Consider the following 23768-nt stretch of genomic DNA (forward strand, 5'->3'; position numbering starts at 1 on the left):
CCAGTGGTGAAGGGAGTGAATGTTTAGGGTGGTGGATGCGGTGCCAATCAAGGGGGCTGCTTTGTCCTGGATGGTGTCGAGCTTCTTGAGTGTTGTTGGAGCTGCACTCATCCAGGCAAGTGGAGAGTATTCCATCACACTCCTGACTTGTGCCTTGTAGATGGTGGAAATGCTGTGGGGAGTCAGGTGATGAGTCACTCACCACAGAATACCCAGCCTCTGACCTGCTCTTTTAGCCACAGTATTTATGTGGCTGGTCCAGTTAAGTTTCTGATCAGTGGTGACCCCCTGGATGTTGATGGTGAGGATTCGGCGATGGTAATGCCATTGAATGTCAAGGGGAGGTGGTTAGACTCTCTCTTGTTGGAGATGGCGATGGAGATGGCCATTATATTGTCTCTAATTAGTACAGCTACCCTACCCCCACTCCTTCTTTCCCTATCCTTTCTAACTACCTTATATCCTGCAATATTTAACTGCCAGTCCTGTTCCTTATGTAGCCATGTTTCAGTTAACCCTACCACATCTGGCTCCTAGCTGTAAACTATTGCCTCCAGTTCCCCTGTTTTGTTTCAGATGCTGTGCACATTGTTGTACAGGCAATTTCATTTGTTTTTAGTAATTGTTGCCCTGCCTTTATTTTTAACAGTCATTTTGTACTGATGTTCTATAACCGTATTTGTTCCCTGACTGTTTATGTTACCCTTATTCCTTAACTTGGTCTGACAACAACAACAACTTGCATTTATATCGTGTCTTTAACGTAGTAAAACGTCCCAAGGCACTTCACAGGAGCGTTATCAAACAAAATTTGACACCGAGTCACATAAGGAGATAGGGCAGATGACCAAAAGCTTGATCGAAGAGGTAGGTTTTAAGAAGCGTCTTAAAGGAGGATAGAGAGGTGGAGAGGTTTAGGGAAGGAATTCCAGAACTTAGGGCCTAGGCAGCTGAAGGCACGACTGCCAATCGTGGAACAATTAAAATCGGGGCTGTGCAAGAGGCAAGAATTGGAGGCACGCAGAGATCTCTGAATGTTGTAGGGCTGGAGGAGGTTACAGAGATAGGGAGGGGCGTGGTCATGGAGGGATTTGAAAACAAGAATGAAAATTTTAAAATCAAGACGTTGCTGGACCGGGAGCCAATGTAGGGCAGCGAGCACAGGGGTGATGGGAGAACGGGACTTGGTGGAAGTTAGGATACGGGCAGCAGAGTTTTGGATGAGCTCAAGTCTATGGAGGGTGGAAGAAAGAAGGCCAGTCAGGAGAGCATAGGAATAGTCGAGTCTAGTGATACCAAAGGCATGAATGAGGGTTTTTCAGCAGCAGATCAGCGGAGACGGGGAGATGTTACGGAGGTGGAAGTAGGCGGTCTTGGTGATAGAGCGGATATGTGGTCAGAAGCTCATCTCAGGGTCAAATCGGGATGCCAAGTTTGTGAATGGTCTGGTTCAGTCTCAGACAGTGGCCAGGGAGAGGGATGGAGTCGATGACTAGGGAACGGAGTTTGTGGCGGGGACCAAAGTCAATGGCTTCAGTCTTCCCAGTATTGAGTTGTTCAATTTAATGTCTAGTGCTATTATTGTTGCCTTCCTTTGGACACTTTCCGATGCTGTTGTGTTTTAAGCATTAGACACAATTTTCCAAATGTGGTCTCACTAATGGTTTTGACTTTTTTTCCTAAGCTGTAAAAGATATTTGTGGATGTTCTGTTTGCACATCCCAGCATTTTATTTGTCTTTTCATTTGTTCTTTTTAAACTTTTTTTCCAAACCTTTAAAAAAGATATTTGTGGATACTCTGTTTATACATCCTAGTATTTTATTTGTCTTTTCATTTGGTGCCATACAATGTGACAACACTTTAAAATTTTGGGCAACTACACACGCAAATCTTTTTTCTACTCGTTATTTGTTCATGTATTTCTAGTTGTGTAATACTACTACTTCCTTTTTTGTATCCAGTATGCATTTCCCAATTAAAATCACAATTTACAGGTCTTCCAACCATTTGCTAAATCTTAATAGGTCTCTTGGATTGACATCCCTCTTCTTCCTACTTTGCCACATAACTTGGTGTCATCCGCAAACTTAGACATTCTAAATACAATACCTTTGTTGAGGTCATTAATAAATATTCAAGACCAATCCCTCAGGGACTTTATGGGTCACAGCTGCCCTATTATCTAACCAATTGATAATCCAATTTCCAACTTCATTTTGGATCCCACGAGCTTTCACTTTAGCCATAGGTTTCCTGTGAGGGGCTTTTTATTTTGTATATTAGCTGGCATAACAGGGTACAGCTGGAGGCAACTGTAACAAAAACAGATGTCTCACAGATTTAGCCCTGATGATTGCTGGGAACATAGAAAGACTTGGAAAACTCTTACCAGGTACCAAACAGGCAAGTTAGAGATTTTCCACAATCTGATGCATGTGCTAGCAACCCTGCTTCAGCAAGTGCGAGTTAACTAAACATTAGAATGTCTGCACACAAGGGACAGAGTCCAGGCAATCTCATTCTGTGGAAGACAGTTCCCCAGGCAGGAGAAGCAGTGAGTGAAGCTTTGCCACTGGCATTCTTTGTAGACTTTTGAATTGATACGAATGCCGAGGTGCAGCCGTGGTAACTCTTCTGTTCTTTACTTAAATATGGAATTCAATTTTTTTCATTTAAATCTTTGCAATAAATATGAATATTAACTACAAAGTTGCTTCAGTACATCGAACACAATTGCTTTCCTGAATTTGTTCTTCATGAAGTACTCTTTGCATGGTATTATACTGACACATTTTACGATAAATATAAACAAAGAAAAATGCTTTCCTCATTTTAACCACTATGATAATTTGAAGTTATTCACCTCTGGGCAAAAATATTTTATAAATTCAATAAATTTCAATCAGCAAAAGTTAGGAAAGAATCAAGAAATGTTGGTGTAGATAAAGATATTGGCAGTGGGGTAGAGAAGACTTGTTAATAGCCATAAAGGACCAGATACAGAAAGAGAACAGAGAAATGAACAAAGAACTGGAGGCCCAGTATGGATGAACACACTGGCATTTTTACTCAGTATAGCAGTGAAGAATCTCATGCTACTATTTGGCAAATGATTGCTTGCAGCCATGGTTTGGATCTGAAGGGCCCTGTTTTTAAAAAAAAATTAAATCAGCAAAATTACAGGACTGTAATATTACTGTAACTTTCACGCTTCAAATAACCAAAGGTCTGTGGCAATCCAGTTAGAGAAACATTAGCCGTTGATACTGCATATAACTGACTGAAGAGATACCTTTCCAAAAGTGCACTGAACTTGTATTTTAGTCTGCAAAAGTAGTATTTTTATGGCCTTTAAATGGTCCTGAAGAGAGGGCAGCAAGGTTCTGAAGTTTTGGGGTCAAATATTTGCAAATTTAAAACCATTGGCACTTTGACAAATCAATAATATTTCAAAATTTTATTTTTATTTAGTACTTTCAATCCATTGACCTACACCTAATTTTTATGCATTTTTTTTTAAACTAGGAGAGGATCATTTGGAATTTATTCAAGGGTAAAGAGCATTCAGAATTTTTGGCTTACAAACCCTAAATTCCAGCTTGCAAATAGCACTCCAGCTTCGAATATTTGAACTGTTATGAAAATCACAGCAGAATCGCATCACTGTCACCATTTTGAACACTCTTGAATCGGCCCCCATTTGTGTGCAACACTTGATGGGTTGCAACGTAGAAATTTTTGACAATGCTCTTAACATTCCTCCATGTATAAAAATTGTACTCTTCCTGTTGCGTAGCCCATACGTATGGTACTGATGAATGCCATTATATCAGTCAGTCAGACAACGTTCTTGAAAATTATTTAAGAAGACAGTATTGCTGAGTCAGTATGACAACTCAACAACGAATCAATTTCTGCATACGAGAGGATTACTACAATGTGTATTGAGAATTTCCATGTGACTGGCAGATTACATTTGCAAATACATAGAAATATATACTTTCCTACATGATAATTATACAGCACTAGTGTTAGGAGCATAGGAACAGGAGTAGGCCATTCAACCTCTCGAGACTGTTCTGCCATTCAATTAGATCATGACTGATCTATATCTTAACTCCATCTACCTGCCTTGGTTTCATAACCCTTAATACCCTTGCCTAACAAAAATCTATCAATCTCAGTTTTGACATTTTCAATTGACCCAGCGTCCACAGCCTTTTGGAGAAGAGAGTTCCAGTTTTCCGCTACCCTTTGTGTGAAGAAGTACTTCCTGATATCACCCCTGAGTGGCATGGCTCGAATTTTAAGGTTCTGCCCCCTTGTTCTGGACTCCCCCACCAGAGGAACTAGTTTCTCTCTATCTACCCTATCAAATCCTTTAATTATCGTAAACACCTCAATTTGATCGCCCCTTCATCTTTTATACTCGAGGGAATACAAGCCTAGTCTATGCAACCTTTCCTCTTAATTTAACCCTTTTAGCCCAGGTATCATTCTGGTGAATCTGCGCTGCACCCCTCCAAGGCCAATATATCGTTCTTTTGGTGCGATGCCCAAAACTGAACGGAGTGCTCCAGATGGGGTCTAACCAGAGCTCTGTACAGCTATAGCATAGCTTCCACCCCTTTGTATTCCAGCCCTCTTGAGATAAAGGCCAACATTCCATTAGCATTTTTAATTATTTTTTTATGTGTCCACTGGCTTTTAGTGATTCCTGTACTTGGACCCCAAAATCTCTCTGCTCCTCCACAGTTTCTAGCTTCTCGCCATTTAGAAAATACTCTTATCTTTTTTTCTTGGGTCCAAAGTGGATGACCTCACATTTCCCACATTGAACTCCATCTGTCACAGTTTTGCCTACTCACGTAATCTAACATTGTACCTTTGCAACTTTCTGCTCCCATCTACACTATTCACTGTGCCACCCAACTTGGTGTCGTCAGCAGACTTGGATATATGGCTTCATCTAAGTAATTTATAAATATAGTGTTAACCAATACCTTTTTTCTACCTCATTTTGCAAGTCAACCTCTTGGAGGAGGGAGGAAAAGGGAAGACTATGAAGAGCTGCAGTTATCGTCCATTGTCTAGGAATTAAACTGTTACAAAGCATTACCATTTGATTAACAACTTTTTGATTATTTCTGTATTTTAGAAAAATATTCTTGTTTAATAATGTATGCTGATGATATCATGGATGGGTGCGATATTGGCGTGGAGGAGATCCTGAACCTATTTATGTTTTGTCCGCCTCTTGATTCAATCAGTGTTTTTCTCTTCTGTTTGGTGGAACTGGCTTCTTTATATTGAGGAAAAAGAGGTTTGCAGTTTGCGGGACTGGCCTGTTTAACCTGGATAAAACGGGGTTCATGAATAGAGGACAGAAAGAATTGGCAGCCGTGGCTAAAATATAATGGTATATCACATATACATTGTCTTCGTCTAGTTCAAAGAACCAAACAGGTGAACCCAAAGTGTACACGTACATGAACAACGAGTACTGGCAACTGCAGTTTTCCCCATTCTTTTGCTTTTTTAAAAACTAGGTCAAGAGCAATAAGTAAGTTAAGTGCCTGGAACAGTACTGGAAGAGTTAAAGGTAATCTATAAATTTGACTGTAAAGTTTGGCAAAAATGTACTGATAGGAATGCCACATTTAGAGATATCAAATAAAACAAAACTCACCACAAAAGAGTGTTTCATGTATTCAGACCAGTTTACATTTACAATGTTTATCGTGACAAATGGGAGCTAACATATACATCCACCCTCTCTCCCCATTGATTCATCTACCATTTGGCACTATAAACAAGGTAAGTGTGAGGGATCTGAATTAACCTCCGCACAAGTCGTATTTTACCAAGGGTGTTTGAACTTTAACTGGATATATTCATTCTGTTCTTTCTTACACATAAAGGAACAGAAAAATTCAAATAATGTTGGAGAAAAATAATTATAGTAGCTTCTTAAGTTGACTTGTGTACCCAGAGAATGTGAGTAATCATTTTTAAAATTGCATTGTTATTAACAAAGACACTATATTTTGAAACAGCCATCTTAAGATTTTATTGGTATTTCTTCCAAATGGAAAGTGTACATTCTTATAATTCCCTCCCCACCTCACTCTCTCACATACACACACACACACACACACACACACACAAACTCACACTGATCTTATATATTTATGAAACGCTGGAAGATTGTGAATGACCCCTTAAAGTACGTATTACAGATAAAGAACTGCCACATTTTTTTTATGGGTCTGGTAGCAGCTATGACACAGTGCAGACTTTTCCATAAGTACCTTTTCCAGAATATAAAAATGTTGGGTCTAATCCTAAAAGTGAGTATGCAGTTAAGAGTTTAACCAAACATTTCCTCAGAATGTGTGTTTGTTTTAAAGTCAGTAAAAAGAACTGTATGACAAACTAACCTGTTTTGCATCTCAAGTAAAATAGTTTTTGTATTAAATTACAATCCACCCCTTCAATACAGTCAAAAAAACATAAGCAGACTTTTTCACATGATCAGTTCAGTAGAAACACCAATCCATTAAATTATTTTATGCAGTATCCCCTTATCCTTCCGAATTTCATCTGCTGGATGCCAGCCTGACTGTAATCTTTAGCAGAGTGTTTTAAATACGAGCCACCTCCATCTCCGTAGACAAAGATGCTGAAATGAAAAGATTAACACGACAGAGCTGCTCTTATTAACAATGCTCCTTAACAACAACTGTTAACTGTTTGACAAGGCAGAAGCAATGCAGCATCCTGTCCCAAACTAACACAAGTCCAAAATTTCTCACTCTTCTCAGAAGGTAATATTCGAACAGTCTTATTTGGTGTAACTAGACAATGGTATAATTCTGGCGTGTGATACTGAGCTCAAAAAAATCAGTTTGGGGGAAAAAAATCCACAGCAAATGCAGCACTTGTTTTTTTTATTAAGGACTCACCAGGATGGAATATTTAAGTGCAGTATTAAAGTGGTAGTAATAGTTTTAACTAATAGCTTTTGGTGCAGTATCAAAATAAAATTTACATGAACAGACTTGATTCTTTTCTTCGTTGACCATAACCTGTGGAAAAATAACTGAGATTAATTACATTGTGCTTATTGTAGGTCTACATAGTACATTAAAAAACATTTGTTTTGGAGGAATTTTCTGAAGTGGAATTAACTGTATTCAACAGTAATTTAAGTGATTTTTATTGACCATTTCTTTGTTTTATATACTAAAAATAATTTCCATATTGTACTAAACTTTCTTACTCAGCTTCTTGCAGTATAATTTTTTTAATGATTTCCCCCTCCCCACCCCCCCCCCCATTTTCCATGTGACAGTTGTATCACAATCTGACCTCTTGTTTCAGATTTCTGCCAGCACATAAACTTGGCCACAATCTGCAGATGACTGATATTCAAGAAGTTGAAGATGGTAAAGCATTAAAGAGTCTGATTGCTTTGCAAAACTGTAAAGCAGATGATGGATTGATGAGAAACAGCTCTTCATGCCTGGAACCTGGTCCTGCTGAAAAACAGGATGCCAGAAATCAAGAAAGACTATCAAACCTATCAGAAACACTCGAAGAGCTGAACCGCATCAAGAAAACTGAAGGTACAAGTGCTTATCATGGAGGAGAAGATAAGGAACATATGGCCTTTAACCCCTGCAGCATGTTGGGTGGGAACTTGGATGGAAATTGCAGTGCTGCCTCCCAGCATACGCCTGTACATATTGTCTGGCCCCACAGGTGGTAAGTAGTGTACATCTGAGGTAATCTATAAATTTAGTTAATCTCTGCCTTTCAGAGGCATGTTCCAGATATTATCACTGACAAAGCTGGATCTTGTAATCTTTTCTAAACAGAGCAGAATCTACTGCTCAGATAATCACCACAAATATACACTCATAAAGTTCAGCTTTCGGTGCTGTTGGAGGGAAGTAAATTGGGATTAAAGAGAGGAAGGGGGGGGGGGGGAACCCAGCCTGATAATCTTCCAGTAGTGAACATGAACATTTTGTTCTAGTTATCTCTTAGCCTGTTTAATCTGCATGTGGCCTGATTAGAGTCCACTTCATCCTAGATTATGAGCTGTTTGGAAGAGAGGCTTGGGGGGGATCAGTAGGTCAGATTTTCATTGAGCAACTGTTTACAGGTGAAGCAGTAAGTACGCACACCGGCAAAGTAAATCGTCTTTACACAGATTTGACTTCCAGTACATTAAAACTCCAGAAGCTTTCATAGCTGATCTGCAGCAGCTGGTATCTAAAGGGATTTTCATCTTTGACTTCAGGGCCTTAAGAAACAAAATGTGACATTGCTGATGATATAGTAGAAAGCCTTAGTGAGGAATAAATTGTCCTAGAATTAGTTTACAAATCATGCCATAATGTAATTTATTTTTTTAAAATCGGTATTTTCCTATTTCCATCTTTTAAAATAAGTAAAACTAAGCTGTCAAATGTTTCAGCTGTACCTGCAGCCCTTGATCCGTGATAAATATATTAGTACGCACTTTGTATTTATGCTGCAGAATTTTTAATCACAACAAGAAGAGAGCACCAGCAAGCAGCAGTTCCAAAAATAAAATTAGTACGTTCTTAAATAGTAGTGGAGATGGAGATGTTACTGGGAGCATAGCTTATGTTTAGGGCATCCTTTGAAATCATGGGGGCACAGTAAATTTTAGTAGTGCTTCAGGATATGCAGTATAATCACAGACAAGTGAACTTAATTTGGTATGAGTTATTTATTTCATGGTCTTATCTAACGATCTGATCTGAGGTACAAAAAATTTATGTGGAAAAGATATTAACATATGGGAAAAATCAACATTTAATATAGCTATAATAAAAAGGTGTCATTTTCTATACATTTTTGATAAAAGTCAGTAAAGTTAATATACCTTACCGTTGAGAATTTTAGAAAGGAAATGGGCAGGGAGTAGGAAAAAAATGACAAAAACATCAACCCAAGCTGTTTGTTGCTATTACCTAAGTGAGCTATGTCAGCTTTCTTGGCCCACATCTGATAGATATTTGTTGTATAGAGAGCAAAAAAATATCAAACTCTAATACTATTGTGTGCACATAACCATCTGTCACCAGTAGCCTGGAGATGAGAGGAAGATTACGAGGAATAAACATTGAGCTGCAGAGCATTGGTAAAGCCTTCAGGCAAAAACTCTTGTGGGGACATCAAAGACATTCTAATTCCAAGGCAGTCAAGGATTACAGTTTGTAACCTATGCTGACAACAGATAAATGGCAGGCAATATTGTGCTTGAGCTGTTGGGTCTTGCATGGAGTATTGATGATGATGTTATCTTGCGGGATGGACTCTGTTGGGATAATTTCATGATAAAACACTTCAAATGCCACCCGGTTCTGTGCACTTGCTGGCTGGTTACTTTAATGTCAAGGTTTGTTAATTAAGGGATACAAGAGACCAAAAAAGGGAGGAGAAAAAAATAGGTAGATTTAATCAGAATCAGAAAGTTGCGATTGAAGAGAGGGGAAAATATAATTAAAAAAGAAAATTTTTAGTCATGAGCAAGAAGATAATTTTTAAAAATGTATATTTTTGAAATATTCAAGAAAGTTACCTGAGAGAATTGCATAAATATTCTATTTACTTACATATTTTCTTAACTTCTACCTCCTCCTTCGCCTTCCCCGCCTCTTCCCTCCCCCCCCCCCACTTTCCTTTCCACTCATGGCGTGAGACCGTTTATTCAAAAAGTGAGGAAAGGCAATGCTGCTGATGATACCATTTCCATGGCAACAGATTTATTTATTAGGACCTGAGATGACATGTGTTAATGTACCACATACCTGCTGATCGGCAAACTCTTCTATTTCAGCTTCAGTTGACAATTAAGTCCTGGACAGATACAGCCAGGGGTTAATGTTACTCATTAGGAGAACTAGGTCATTACTGGGAAATCAAGGCACTTAAGACAGCATGGGGGAAAAATACTAAATTCAGCATCTTGGTGAATGCAGCTCATACATTAATTAACCTCGCTTTCCTTGGTGAAAATTTCTGTTATCATACACGTGCACTACCGTACACCAATTAATTGCAAAAGCTAGTTTACCATCATCCCTTCAGTTGTCTTTTCTTCCTGCGCGGGAGTTCCATTATTTCCTGGAAAATTCTAATGTCTATATGATGAGTAAAAAGGGTATTAAAATTAAGAAGGGAATCATCATGGAAATCAGCTTTACCACAAGGGAACGGGCAAATAAGAGCCTCTCAAATTAAAATAAATAAGCTCTGTTAATACCACACCTTAGGAGCCTAATATGAACCCCGCAGAAATGGTGCAGTTGGAGGTGCTGCTTTAGATTATTATTAAAACGTAACAGAGACATTTGACCTTCAGCAAAAAGCTATTGTAGTCTAAATCCACAGTCCTTGTAAATGATGATGTTCCTGCTCCACACAAAAGAATTAGTTTTGTATTTTTAAAACAGATTAGACATTGAGTCTGGACTTTAACCTTCCAAACCATATGATAGCATTTTCTCTCTCTCTCTCTCTCTCTCTCACACACACACTATCTGTAAGCCACCATACATGCATATATATAAGCAAAATATGAATTTTAACTTGCATTTGGAAGGCTGTATTGTTGGAGATGCATTTTTGGCAACCTAGCTCTTATTCAGTGTTTCAATATGTCATAGGTTTAGGATATTTGGACAGATTTTTTAATAATCAACGGTGGATATAGATGGCCAGACAGAAGGCATTCTGAGGGTTAATCTGAATTTCATATGTCTTGGACACGTGCTAAAATAAAAAGAGTTAATATGTTCTGATTGCAGGATTGATTAATGTTGTGATAGGGAGATGCGCAATAAAACTGTGAATCCATCTTGCACTAATTAGCACTTGAATAAAAATTTCACCGAGTAAAAATTCTGTTGAAACCCAGTATTTGTAATTTAAAATGGGAAATGTTTTATTGGACTGTTTCTTTCTTTTTAAAAAAAATGGCAAGAATAAAGAACAATGTTATGCTGCTAAATCATTATTTGGCCTATTGTATTTTATGTATGTCACAGACTCTAAGTTGGAAGGATGCCCCTGCACTTTTTTCTTCCTATTCTGCACAAATTGAAAGTAGTAAACTTTTTGAACCAAAATGAGTGGTAATCACTGAAGCTAGAACATGCTGGTATTAAAATATTCTTAACTGCTTCCAGCCAATGTAAATCATTTTGGTCACTAAAAGCATATACAGTCCTGTTAAGTAGGCCTGAACTATTGAAAGGTTATTTTGTGTTCACAGTTTGATATAACATTCCTGAATCTGTACCTCTTGGTGTTGCCAAAACTGATAAAAGAATCAGGGTATTAAGTACCTCCTATGTTAACTTTATTACTACGTTTTAATTTAACTCTGAATGTGCTGTGGATGAACTTGCCACACAGTACTCTGACAAATTCTTTAAAGAGGAGTGTTGGGCGGGGTGGTGGGGAAGGCTATAAATTGTTCAACATTCGAGAAGAAAATTGAGCATGTGTAAAATGGGCTGCCAATTCACTATTGGCCCATTTGGTGTTGACTAATTTCATCCCCTTGATTTCTTTACTCTTTTATATTTGAAAAACAAGTTAGACAAAATTAAGACTAATTTTAACATCCTGTAGGTTTTTTCCTATAGTTTATTTATGGCGGGTAGGGGGCAGGGAAGAATGTTTTTTTTCTTACAGTTAGCCCTGATGACGATTTCAGGGGAACAAAGCTGGAGGAGTTATTGAACTTGACAGTGTAAGGGAGCTAAATTAACATCAGCAAATATGCAGTCATTAGTTCAGGGTGCTTCAACAATCTTGTCATTTCAACTGTGTGTGCTAAGTTCTCTCCCTCACAGTGTCAAACTACAAACTCCTTCCAGCCACTCATACCATTGTTGTTATGAATACCTAATCTTTAAACAAAAATATATATATTAAAAATCAGCACAAATCCAGATTAAAACATCAAATATAATTCTTGGTAACAGGGCCTTCTGGTTACTGTCCCTCTTTGAAAAGGTTAAAAATGGAAATCATCGTGTTTAGTGCTCCAAAGTTGAGGGACTTTGAGCCTGGATGGTCGGGGTAGTTTACCGCCATGGCTGAAATCATTTTTTGTCATGACTTCGCAAGCACCACCTGATTTAACTTGTAAAGCCCACTCATGAGCTTGAACTCTGTTTTGTTTCAAGGGAGCATGACAAAGACCCCGAGGTCTTCTTCAAGACGCTACTGAAGCTGAAGGAAAACGGACTAACCTTTCAAGTGTCTGTCCTTGGCGAGACCTTTATGGATGTACCAGGTATTGCTTCCGTCAGGAATAAAATCTCCCCGCCCCCCCCCCCCCCCCCCACTCCTGCCAAAAAGAAGCTATCACCTTCGGTGTTGCAAAAACCTCTGTCGGTCTCAGATCCCTCTTTGTTGTTGTTGAGCATTTTTTTCCACTTCTAAATGCCTGGAGTGAGCATCATTCATGGATCATTACTTTCCAAAGAAATTTAAGCATGGAATGCCATTTAATTTTTCCGAATGCAGTCCGTCATTAGGAAACTTAGCTGTCAGAGTGATGCCATTTTTGGTGTGATGTTTTTGTTGCCTCATTTCTTTTAATTTTATCTCCATTAGCTTAATTCTTTTTTAATATTTTCATTTAACGAACTTTACAGTCCATTTTGTTTCACTGTCTGCTAAGCGAGTTTTATGAAGCAGACAGTTGGCTTTTCATCGAGGGGAGGATGTTGAGGCGGGCCTTGCTTCTGTCAGCTTTTGCACCTCAGCATTTGGTTCTGCTTCCTTGCCTTGATTATACAAGCAAACAACTCGGAGAAGTTCTATAAAATAAGCAGAAGCTAATTAACCTGAACTTCAGACGAGGCAAAGCTGACATACGAGTTAATTTTGCACCATATTGAATTGTTGAATATTTTTTTTCTCATTAAAGACATCTTTGCTGAGGCCAGAAGGGAATTGGGTTCCTCTGTTTTGCACTGGGGCTACCAAAGCAGTAAAGACGACTACCTCAAAGTTCTGTGCATGGCAGACATTGTCGTCTCAACAGCAAAACACGAATTCTTTGGAGTGGCAATGTGAGTGTTCTTTATTAGTTAATGCTAATTACTGTCAACTGAAATGCAGATCTCCCCAAACATTCGAGACAGAAATGATTTCCTTAGAAATCAATTTGCCAGCATCCCTGTATCTTTGAAATTAAAGCGACTGTCACGCGATTACCTTTTGTAAATGTAAAAAATAAGACATGATGTATCAAAAATTCTGAAAAAGAATTTTTAGTCCCTGTCATTTTATATATAGTGTTTTTTTTATTGTAGCATTTACAGCTTGTAGTGTCTCTTTTCTGTAGATGTTTTTTACATGTCATTGGTAATGTAACATAAAATATGGGTTACAATAACTCACAGTGAGGATCATTTTAATCTGATCTGCTTAGTATAACAACATTAGCATTTTCACTTAATTAAAACATCCTTAATACAGCAATGTTTTAATCATGACTTTTATTTACCCTCCTTTTGTGCCATTAATAATTAACATTTTATTTTACTTTTAAAAAAAGGAAAAAATAATTATATGATCATATTCCCCTGATTTCAAGGTTTCAAGAAAGGTGCTATCAATAATTAGAGTTTCACTGTTCCAACTCAAGTCAGGTCTCATAAGTCTATGTCATCTGCATTACAGTTAAAAAATAACATTCCACCTATCAGAACCATTACTGCTGGACAATGTGACTGACGGCCATAGCCAGCAGTAAAATAATGCAGTGAAGAAAAATTATCAGCTAATTAAATGTAGGATCAGAATCCCAATAACTATTTGCAAATAAATTATAGGAATTGAAGGGGATAGATCTTCATATTAAGATTCATAGATTTAGCACTCATGGAAATAAAGGTCATGTTGTTGCCTTCTTGACACATGATCAATATTAACCCATTCAGTATAAGAATATTTCTAAATCTAATGACATATACTAAGGCCGTGGCATCTGCACAGGTAAAGGAATTCCAATTGTCTGCTACTTTTGGCCCAGATTCAAACAAATCTGTTGGACTTAGACCGTTATTAACTGTGACAGTAGGATTTGAGGTGTAATAAAGTTATTTATTTTCATACAGCAGGTGAGCGGTTGTCCCTAATGCTCCCCTCATTCCCCTCTCCACACATGCATACATACTATTATTGGCATGGGAGCCATTTGCTGTTTCCACACATGCACTTAGTCACAAAACCATTAAAACACTGAAATGGTAGCAAATATTGCCCTGCAGCTCATTACAGCCATATTATTGGTGTGAGGGATTCTCCCCAGTCTGCCTCCTTGCTGGTTTGTTTTATCCCGCCACGACTTTCTTTGTCCACCTCCCACCTGATTATTCAGCCGCACATATTTAGATTGAGCTTTAGGTCCCAGCCGATAACCACAGGCCCCATTAAAGAACAATGCTGGATATTAATCATCCAGCTCTGTGGCAAAATATTTTTTTTTTTAAAAATCTAATTTGACACTTTGAAATAGAAGCATAAATATTTTTTAGGCACATTATATTGGTAATGTGTATATTTTATAATTGTAACATGTGACTCAGGAGTAGTAATTTATGGTACCAAACTATGCCAGAGTTATTAGTCCTGAAGTTACCTTGTCTTTTATTTCCCCACTTCGGCCTGTCATGTATCTTTTTCACATCCTTATTTTTATTTTTATTTCCAGATAGCCTCTTGTTTTTAAATTATCATTTTACATTCAGATTATATATAATATATGACTGCTGTAAAAGAAAATTATGGAAAACGTGTTTAGCGATGCAGAAGGAATTCGCTAATTAAACTTTAACCAGAGCCAACAAAATAATTAATAAGTAGAAAGTACCTTCAGAGCTTTACACAGAATGAGTTACATTTTAGTCGTTCATTTTTTGTCACCCGACCCTTTCATTGCCACTTCACTCAAAGGTCACAGGGATAATTTAGCATCAACATCCCAGAAACCCCTCTCAAGACACTAGTCCTCAGTCAGTACCCTTCACCTCTGGAGACCTAGGTTTGAACTCAACAGGAAAAAGAAGATAGTGGTCTCTTAAATGGTGGTGATGGTTCCAAGTGAATTTGGGGTCTGGCAATCTCAGAAATGCACAAAAGCCATGAATCTGTGACAGAGTGGCAAATATTTAGCAGTTTCAACTGCAACACATTCAGTGTACGAACACTTGGTGCAGTGCAGAGTTTTGCATTGAGTCACAGTGCTATGATAATAGAGTTTACTCTCAACTTTGGTATCTAATGCAAAGCCAAGCATTGAAACAGATCCTGGAATCTTAAAACCACAAATGTTGCACACCTGTGAAAGTGCATTTGTTGCTCCAGCTGTGAAACCTGCATGTGCAGGCCTTCCAGCTGTACTTTTGACCAATGCTGTCAATCTGTATCATTGTAACTGACCACCCATTGTCCAATGCTCTTGTCAGTGTGGCACAGGCTTTAGAATTTCAGACTAGATTCTTCCCAAATTACATTATGCTTGTTGAGAACCTGTATTATCTCAGTGTCGAAAACTCATAGTTTATTAAAGTGTCTGGAAATTCTGGTCCAAAATACAAAGCCAGCTTAGTAAAAGAGTTAACAAGTAATTAGAACTCAGCTAGTGCGGTAGATCAAAGTCTACAGTCAAAAAGATAATACTGACAATTTTCTTAAAAGTGCTAGATAAACAGTCATCTGGTTTCATTAAAAAAATATGCTTATAATTAAATAACCAAGATTCTACATTTACAGTCAAGTCTCATTAATGTAAATTTTGATGGACCTTAATATTTTATACTTGTTATCAGGAGTAAATGCTCTCCTGGAGTTGTTCAGTGGGAGCACATTGAGTAGAATAACACAACTACTTGTTAAACAAGGATTTTTATGTTATTAGAACACTATTTGTGTTAATGAGATTTGACTGTACTGTCCCTAAGCAGAGTCATGTTTGAAACATCATTACAATGCAATTTGATACACAAGCTGATATTAAAAAGTAATGTGTTACAAATGCAAGCTGTGCCTGATCAGACAGGAGTGGGAACAGAGTTTTAAGCAGCACTCAAAGTTGCGTAAAAGGTGACACAATGACAGCCAGCATTAGCTGGGTTCAGGTTTTCTTTTGAAGTTTTAACCACTTTATTGCTGTGAGACTGGTTGACACATAATGTGACCGTCATTGCTGTTGTGATATTTGTCACTTGTTTTCAATTAAAAAAGGAAGACCAAAATTCATGGATCGAATGGTAAACATGGAAGCTGTTCTGTCACAGGAGATAACCAGGACGTCCAGCTTGTGACACAGCTGCCCCCATTTTAAAAGCTCCCTATGTTTTGAATCTGATGGATGTGGTTAGGAGAGTAGTTTGCAAAATATACCACTACTCTGGATCCTCATAAAATGTTTGCATCTCTTTCAAAGAAGTTTATTTTAGCACCAGAATGATACCTGGGCTTAAAGGGTTAAATAATGAGGCCAGGATGCCTAGACTAGGCTTATATTCCCTTGAGTATAGAAGATTAAGGGGTGATTGAATTGATGTGTTTAAGATGATTAAATGAGTTAATAGGGTAGATAGAGAGAAACTATTTCCTCTGTTGGGGGAGTCCAGAAAAAGGGGGCATAACCTTATAATTAGAGCTAGGCCGGTCAGGGGTGATGACAGGAAGCACTTCTTCACACAAAGGGTAGTTGAAATCTGGAAAACTCTCCCCTAAAAAGCTGTTGAGGCTGGGGGTCAGTTGAAAATTTCATAATTCATAATAGTAGATTTTTGTTAGGCAAGGCTATTAAGGCTTACAAGGAGGGTAGTTGGAGTTAGGATACAGATCTAAGCTTGTGAATTTAAAATAAAATTGTGAATTTAAAATAAAAGCTTGTGAATTTAAAATAAAATTGCTGGACTATAACTTGGTGTTGTAAAATTGTTTACAAAGGATACAGATCAGCCATGATCTAATTGAATGGTGGAACAGGGTCAAGGGGCGGAATAGAATGGCCTACTCCTGTTCCCATGTTCCTAACTGTAACACCCCACCCCCACATTATATGTTAAGAGGTTATACTTTTACTCAGTTTAAAAGGCCATTTTCTGGTTAGTTTAGTAACAGGTTCAGTGTTTTAACATTTATGAGTTCAGTACTGCCATTTTCTCTGCATTTAATTTGGAAAAGTGCTTTTCTCATTTAATTGCTGTGACAAAGTGATTCCCAATTATGATGGCATGTACCATCCTGCTGCATTTCACCAATAAAAAGAAGTTGGTAAAACCCTAACAAAGTTTCCTTTGGCCCCTCCACAACTGAGACAGACCATCTCACTGCTGACGCAGTTAGCTCCACACTACCAATTGCAGCAAGTTATATACAGTTACGCAATGATGTAGCACCTATGGTCAGACTGCACATTCAGTGTTGGTAGATTATAGTAATATTATCGTAACTAAGAGGGAAGAAAAAAATGTAAATAATTTTACAGATCAACAGCATGGATAGTTGTACAACAAAATAAATAATCTGTTTCACCAAATTATGTGGTGCTATAAGGAATAGGCAGCACAATATAGGAATGCACTAATTTTTTGCAACATTTTGGGACTTGATTTAGTTACATGTTTTGCACTTTATAAAACATGGGTGGTCATAGAAATAATGTAATGTAGCATGGTACAGTTTAGAATAGGTGTACAGCTTTATGCAATTTTAAGAAAAGTTTTTTTTTGTCATGTAGAGAATGGGTAATATAGCAATTTTTTTTAAAGAAAGTCGTTGCAAGGCTCCCACAATGGTTCAATGAGTTTATCTGGTGAGTAGCTGAGCCATACAGTCCAGGCAAAGTCCCATATTAATTCTACAGTCTGTGCTGAGTTGCTGACCTCCATTGAGGTGGCAGTAGGAGTGTTACAGTCGACCTCACTGTTTGTGGGTTACAGAGTGGAAAATCAGTTAGCATTTCTGCTTCTGATCGAGATCCGACAACCTGTTTTGGAAGCGGGCATAGATGGACGTCGGGCGAGGAAGGGATCTGGCTGGGTTGGGCTGGGAAGCACTCCCCCTACCCTACCCCCCCACCCCCGCAACCCCACAATTGACAAGTCTACTAAATACACACTGTCGAGGTACATGTCAATAATGGTCACTCGGGAAAGGTACTGGAGGACACCTGGTGTCAGTGGAATCATACCCCAGCAAGAAGTCGATGCCTTCAGGAAAGGAGGGGAGAACATTTTTTGGGGAAAGAAGTTATTGCCAACTTTTATCTAGTGCAGTTTAACATAAGACTTATCAGCTTGGGAGTAAATATAGTTCTTTGGAGTTTTAGTGTAAGGATTTAGCTTTTTATTTTTTATCAATAATTAATTACTTTCCTGACAACATGGTAATAATAAAGGTCTCAGTTATCCACTTATTTCAAAATACAAATCCACACATATACATGAAGCACTGGTCAGTAAGGATGCAGGGTGAGCCAAAGGGCTTAAAGAAGCTTGACTTGGAAACTGTAGATAGATATTTCCCAGGTGCATTGGTGAAAGGCATACAAGCGCCACAGACACATCAATGCTAAGATTTTTAACGAGTACACAATATATGACTCTGTTTAAGCTTTAAAGAATTGGAAGTTGCCGTTCGTGCCGGATTATGGCACTTCATTCCATATTTTTTGAGTCTTATTTTTTGTTTTAGATTCATGATCATTCTTGTTTTCTAACATGATATACTTTTTATTTTTCCATTCTGTATATAACTGATCTGGATTTGGGAAGAGAGGGGAGTATTTTCAAGTTTGCAGATGATACTAAACTAGATGGTGCAGTGAATTGTGAAGAAGAGAGCAGAAAATTACTAAAGAACGTTGATTGAGTGAGTGGAATGATGACAGATGCAGTTTAACGTAATGAAGTGTGAGATGGTACACTTTGGATGCAAGAATGGCAGATGGAAATATAGTCTAAATGGGGAAGCACCGGGAGGGGGGCTGGTGGTTTAAAAAAAAGAAGGGATTTAAGGATTCAGGTACATCAGTCAGTAAGAGCTATCTTACAAGCACAAAATGGAATCAAAAAGGATGCTAGGTTTCATCACAAAGTGTAGGATATAAAATCAAGCAGGTACTGCAGTTATATAAAGTACTTGTTAGACCTCATCTAAAACATTGGCCCAGAATTTGTTGAAAACTTGCACCATCTACGGTGTGCACCATTATTCCAGCGCAAAAATTCCAGGAAATTATGGCATGAATTACTTACGCCATTACTATAATTTCCTGGGACTTTTGCTAATCATTACCCCTCGCTGAAAACAGCTAGGAGGTAATTATCATAGCGCCACCCCATTAAAATTAATGGCGATTGTGAATATGCTGCATTTAAGCCATTCTTAATGCCACTACCACTTAGACTGAAAATTAATGGCGCCGGAGACATGGCAGCAGCATGATTTATGGACTTTTATTTGAGGAATCAGGTTGTTTTATTTCCCAGACTTTGGGGGTCTTTGCTGAGCTCAGCACAGGCCACACACCAACTCTTGCCTGCTGACCCAAACTAGCATGTATTGAATGTTATTGGGAAATGATCTAAGCAATCCGGATCTCTCCCTTAATCAATAAAAAGCGTTGACTTGGGAAGTAGCCTGATCCTTTGTCATATATATAAAAATATTCATACCTTCTGACTCCATGAATCCAAACAAAACCCTGATCGCAGTCACTGGTGTGCAAGCGGCCACTTAAAATCCTGCCCATTTAAAGAGACCGTAGCCAGCTGTTACGTGACTCGACATGCAGACCTGAAATTAAAAGTCCGCACAAATAAATAATTGGATTTCATTAATTAGGAATTGAGGTACTAGTCCAACCAAGATTCTCTGAAAATAGAAAAAAATTAGAAATGTTAGTATAACAGTTTCTGGATTTTGGGACTGGCCTGACGCATCATTGGTGGCGGGATCAATACATTTGCCATTGGCTGCGCCACTTCTGTTTCGCCACTATATGCGCTGTCGACCATTTGACCATCCTGTGTGTGCTGGCTGCCTAAAAGAGATATCACTTAGCCCCATTCCACGAAAAGGGCTGATCTAATTAAGGTGTTTAAAATAATGAAGATAATTGATAGAGTTGATAAGGAATAATTTGTCCTTGTGGTAGGGGAACCAAGAACAAAAAGGCATAATCTTAAAAATTTGGACCAAACTGGTTAAAAACAAATCCAAAAAGAATTGCTATGCACTAAGGATTGTGAGAATGCGGAATGCACTTCAACAGAAAGCATAATATAGTGAATCAATTGAAGTGTTTGAAAGGGAGGTAGATACTTTCAAGGGAAATAAGATATCAAGGAATATGAAGAAAGGATGCGAAATTGGGATTAAAAAAATAGAGCTGACCAATTGGCAGAGTAGACACATTGGGCTGAATGGCCACTCATGTCCCTTTTTGTTAATTCCCTTTATATTGGTGCTTCCTGTCTTGGGAAGATGGCCTCAATGATTTATAGTTCATCACTTGTTTGTAAGTACAGAGTCTAACTGGAATATCCTATCTGGAACTTGAGACCTTGTTTGAAGTTTTCTGCCCCAGAATAGATTATATGCACCGCCCATAGAATTTTCTAGTAATTAGCTGTAAGATAGGTCATAATAAAATGATATTCATAATGTGGCTTTTAATACTTCAGTGTTAGGATTTTCATGTGTCAATGACATTGAATGCAGTAACATGCAGCATCCTCAGTGATCGTCATAGTACACAAAGACTGAATAAAAACACCCCACAAAATGAACAGTGTAAATTGGATAGCTACCCTGCAGTTAAACAAGATAGTGTTTCGATCTAAGATTTCAAATGACAGTTCTAAACCACATGAACTTCATTGTTGTGATTTGTGATGATCCTTTGTAATCACTCCCAGGGATCCGTTATTCTTTGTGATGTTACTTTTATGGTTGTTGCCTTATTCTGAAGATTTATGTGGTGTAGATAGATGTGAATCAGGTAGTGGGACACCATCTTTCAAGCAAAACAGGTATGGCATAACAAAAAAAATAGGGAACTTATCTGGTGTAGCAGTTCATTCGGAATGCCTATCTTATTTACAATTGTCTTTCACTTATATTTGCTGAATCCCAAGTAATTCCAAGCTTGCTTGTTAACCAGGATCTGGCTGAATGAATACCAGAGAGAGTGAAAAATATGACCAAATCAACTGAGTGGCATTTCCTTCAGTTCACATTATCCTCCAAGCAGAAGGGCAGAACTCAGAAAGAAGGTTGTGTTTTCTGTTATAAAGGTATGTCTGAGGTCTCCCAATACAAGTATGGCATCTGCACCCCCAAACCCAGGTGGTTCCTATGGGATATGTCAAATTATATCTCACTGTTACTGGTGTTTACTAGTATTTTCATACTCCAGTGGGGTAAATTTGGCTAAAAAAGCTTAGCGTGGGCAAACTGCATTGCACCCCTCTGCCTCTAATGAGACCACGAAATAGGTGACACGATGCTGGAATAGTACTCTACTGGCTTCAGTCTGACACTTGAAGTTGGCACAGTTTCTGAGAAATCAATGGCATATCACAATGTCACATTATCATTAGTGCATGTTTTGAAATTGCCTGTTCTTTCTGAAGTGAGTCCAGTCCTCCTGTGGACTGGTAGATTCATGACAGTAAGTACACTGAAGCTAGTGCAACCAGAATAAATGGGACCACATACAGGATATTCTAATTTCCTCATGAATACGGAGGTGCCACCGCACATGTGCAGGCACTTATCTGCAATAATGGATTTCAGAGGAAACTAGAGATGAGGGTAAATATAACACTGCCAGTACAAGTGAGGTGGCCTCTGTATCATGTTAACCTGCACTGGCGCCCCTAATATAACAAGGATGTAAGGTGAAATAATGGTGGCACTGCTGATAATTAATAACACGGTCCTTTACTGGACATTTTTAAATACATCTCCTGTGAGCTGATATCTTTTCTGCCCAATATTACAATTTTAAGTTTAATTTGGAGTTTCACAATTAGCCTCTAGGAGCTAGAAGCATGTCAATCCACATTTTTACACCAGCCATTTACTAATTGGTCCACTGCAATAGGATGGCTGTCTTCTATCTGTGTGAGACTAAATGTGGGCTGCTGGCATCAAAGAAAATATGCAATTTCCTCAAATAATTATGAAAATAAAGGATCAACTCCCCCCCCCCCCCCCCAAAAAACTTTTGTGTGTATATACATACATGTGTGTGGGTTGGAGAGGGCTTTCCTCCCTCTCCAACAGCATTGTTCCTCTTTAAACAATCAGTGATCCAAATTTCCGTCAAAGCCATCATATCACTGCAGTCACGCACGGTAGGGTCGTGGATGGTAAAGCGCCTTTCTCGCAAGTGAATAAACCTTCTGGAGGGAAATGCAGAGAGGGGCACTGATCATTGATCTGCTGGCAGAGTTCAAGGGGGCAGTGGCTGCAGGGTGGGATGGAGGTCAGCAAGATTAGCTCCGGCTCGCTAAGCGGGAAAGTCAGAAAGAGAGGAAGTTGGGACTTCTGCTCGTAAGGAGGCAGCCATAGGTGCCTCAGTGGGCCCTTCGGAGAATGCTGAAACAGGCACAGAGAGTAGCAATAGGCTTATCCAAGGGGGATTCAAACCTGGAACAGGAGTAGGATAGTAGGAAGACAGATGAGCAGTGATGGTTTGAGATAGGGTTTGGGACGGCAAAGAACGCGAGAGGAGAGTAATGAAAGTGGCAGGATTAGGTGACGGGAAGGGGAGGAGACATGAGAGAGGGGCCAAGAGAAGAAAAAAAAGGGAGATTGAAGTAATGGGTTCAGATTTGGAGCAACAGCCAAAATGCGCAAGCGAATAGACACATAGGGAATTTGGGTTATATACGTATGGCAAAGATTTAGGAGAGACATGTCCTGGTTTTAAACAGAGGCCAGGGAGAAGAGAATATGTGAAAGTCCAAAGATCAAGTCTGAGGTTTTGTGGTGGAAAGAGGTTGACTTGTAGACTGGGTGGAGTGAGCTTGGAACACTGATGAATTAATGTCCAGGTTCGGAGACAGATGTGGAAAGGGAGTGAATTCAGGAGCTGTCCAAGAGGTAGAGTATCAGTGGGTGCATTGCTGGAGTGGAAAATGGAGAGCCAAGGAGGCATGGAAAGTCGACCATGTGCCAGTAAATGTTGATGCAGAAGTCTAGCAGAGGTGAGCAGTGACCTCGGTATTAATAATGCGCGCCAGCAGATCCAGTATACTAGCAGAGTAGCAAAGAGCAGTGGGAGTGAAATCCGAGGACTGAGAGCAATGAAACCTAGGAATCGGGGGAAGGTGAAAGGTAAATCCCCGTGATCAGTGCAGGTGAGGCAGGTGGTCCGAGGAACACTGTAGAGAGGTAAGGAGAACACAAGATCGAGCGCAGCAGGAGGGGCTTGAGGAGCCGGACTGACCTAGTTCATTGAAGGATGATGGGGGAGCTCTGAAGGAATAGTGGAGAAGTGGACTTCTGCGCAGGAGAGAATGGATTTCGGTCCAGGACCCAACACAGCAGCAGAGTAAAGCAAGTAGAAGTCATATGCCACACTTTTCTCAAGAGGAACTTGAGCACTATGGTTTGAATTAACAAATAAATATTGTACTATCAAACCAGTCTGGCTGCACAGACATTGAACCA

At 38.9% G+C, this 23768-nt stretch overlaps 1 protein-coding gene and 1 long non-coding RNA gene across 7 annotated transcripts in view; one reads left to right on the plus strand and one right to left on the minus strand.

Moving 5' to 3' along the window:
• Nucleotides 1–23768, plus strand: part of gtdc1 (glycosyltransferase-like domain containing 1) — a 253451-nt gene that overhangs the window by 189359 nt on the left and 40324 nt on the right. For 4 of the 6 annotated variants that reach the window (XM_067987190.1, XM_067987191.1, XM_067987189.1 and 1 more), the window contains exons 5-7: nt 7386–7769; nt 12239–12348; nt 12988–13132. In XM_067987190.1, coding sequence (XP_067843291.1) covers nt 7386–7769; nt 12239–12348; nt 12988–13132 — 639 coding nt within the window. Of the gene's footprint in view, nt 1–7385; nt 7770–12238; nt 12349–12987; nt 13133–19996; nt 20181–21249; nt 21383–23768 lie in introns of all 6 variants that reach the window. The other 2 variants (XR_010963397.1, XR_010963396.1) reach the window with 2 other exon arrangements.
• On the minus strand, nt 6206–10392 carry LOC137323572 (uncharacterized). The gene is made up of 4 exons (XR_010963398.1): nt 10311–10392; nt 10117–10183; nt 7374–7543; nt 6206–7090 (listed from the first exon to the last, which is right to left on the minus strand). It is a non-coding gene; the product is annotated as an uncharacterized lncRNA (long non-coding RNA).

The sequence above is a fragment of the Heptranchias perlo genome, chromosome 7 (genome assembly GCF_035084215.1).
Source record: "Heptranchias perlo isolate sHepPer1 chromosome 7, sHepPer1.hap1, whole genome shotgun sequence".
NCBI classification, from domain to species: domain Eukaryota; kingdom Metazoa; phylum Chordata; class Chondrichthyes; order Hexanchiformes; family Hexanchidae; genus Heptranchias; species Heptranchias perlo.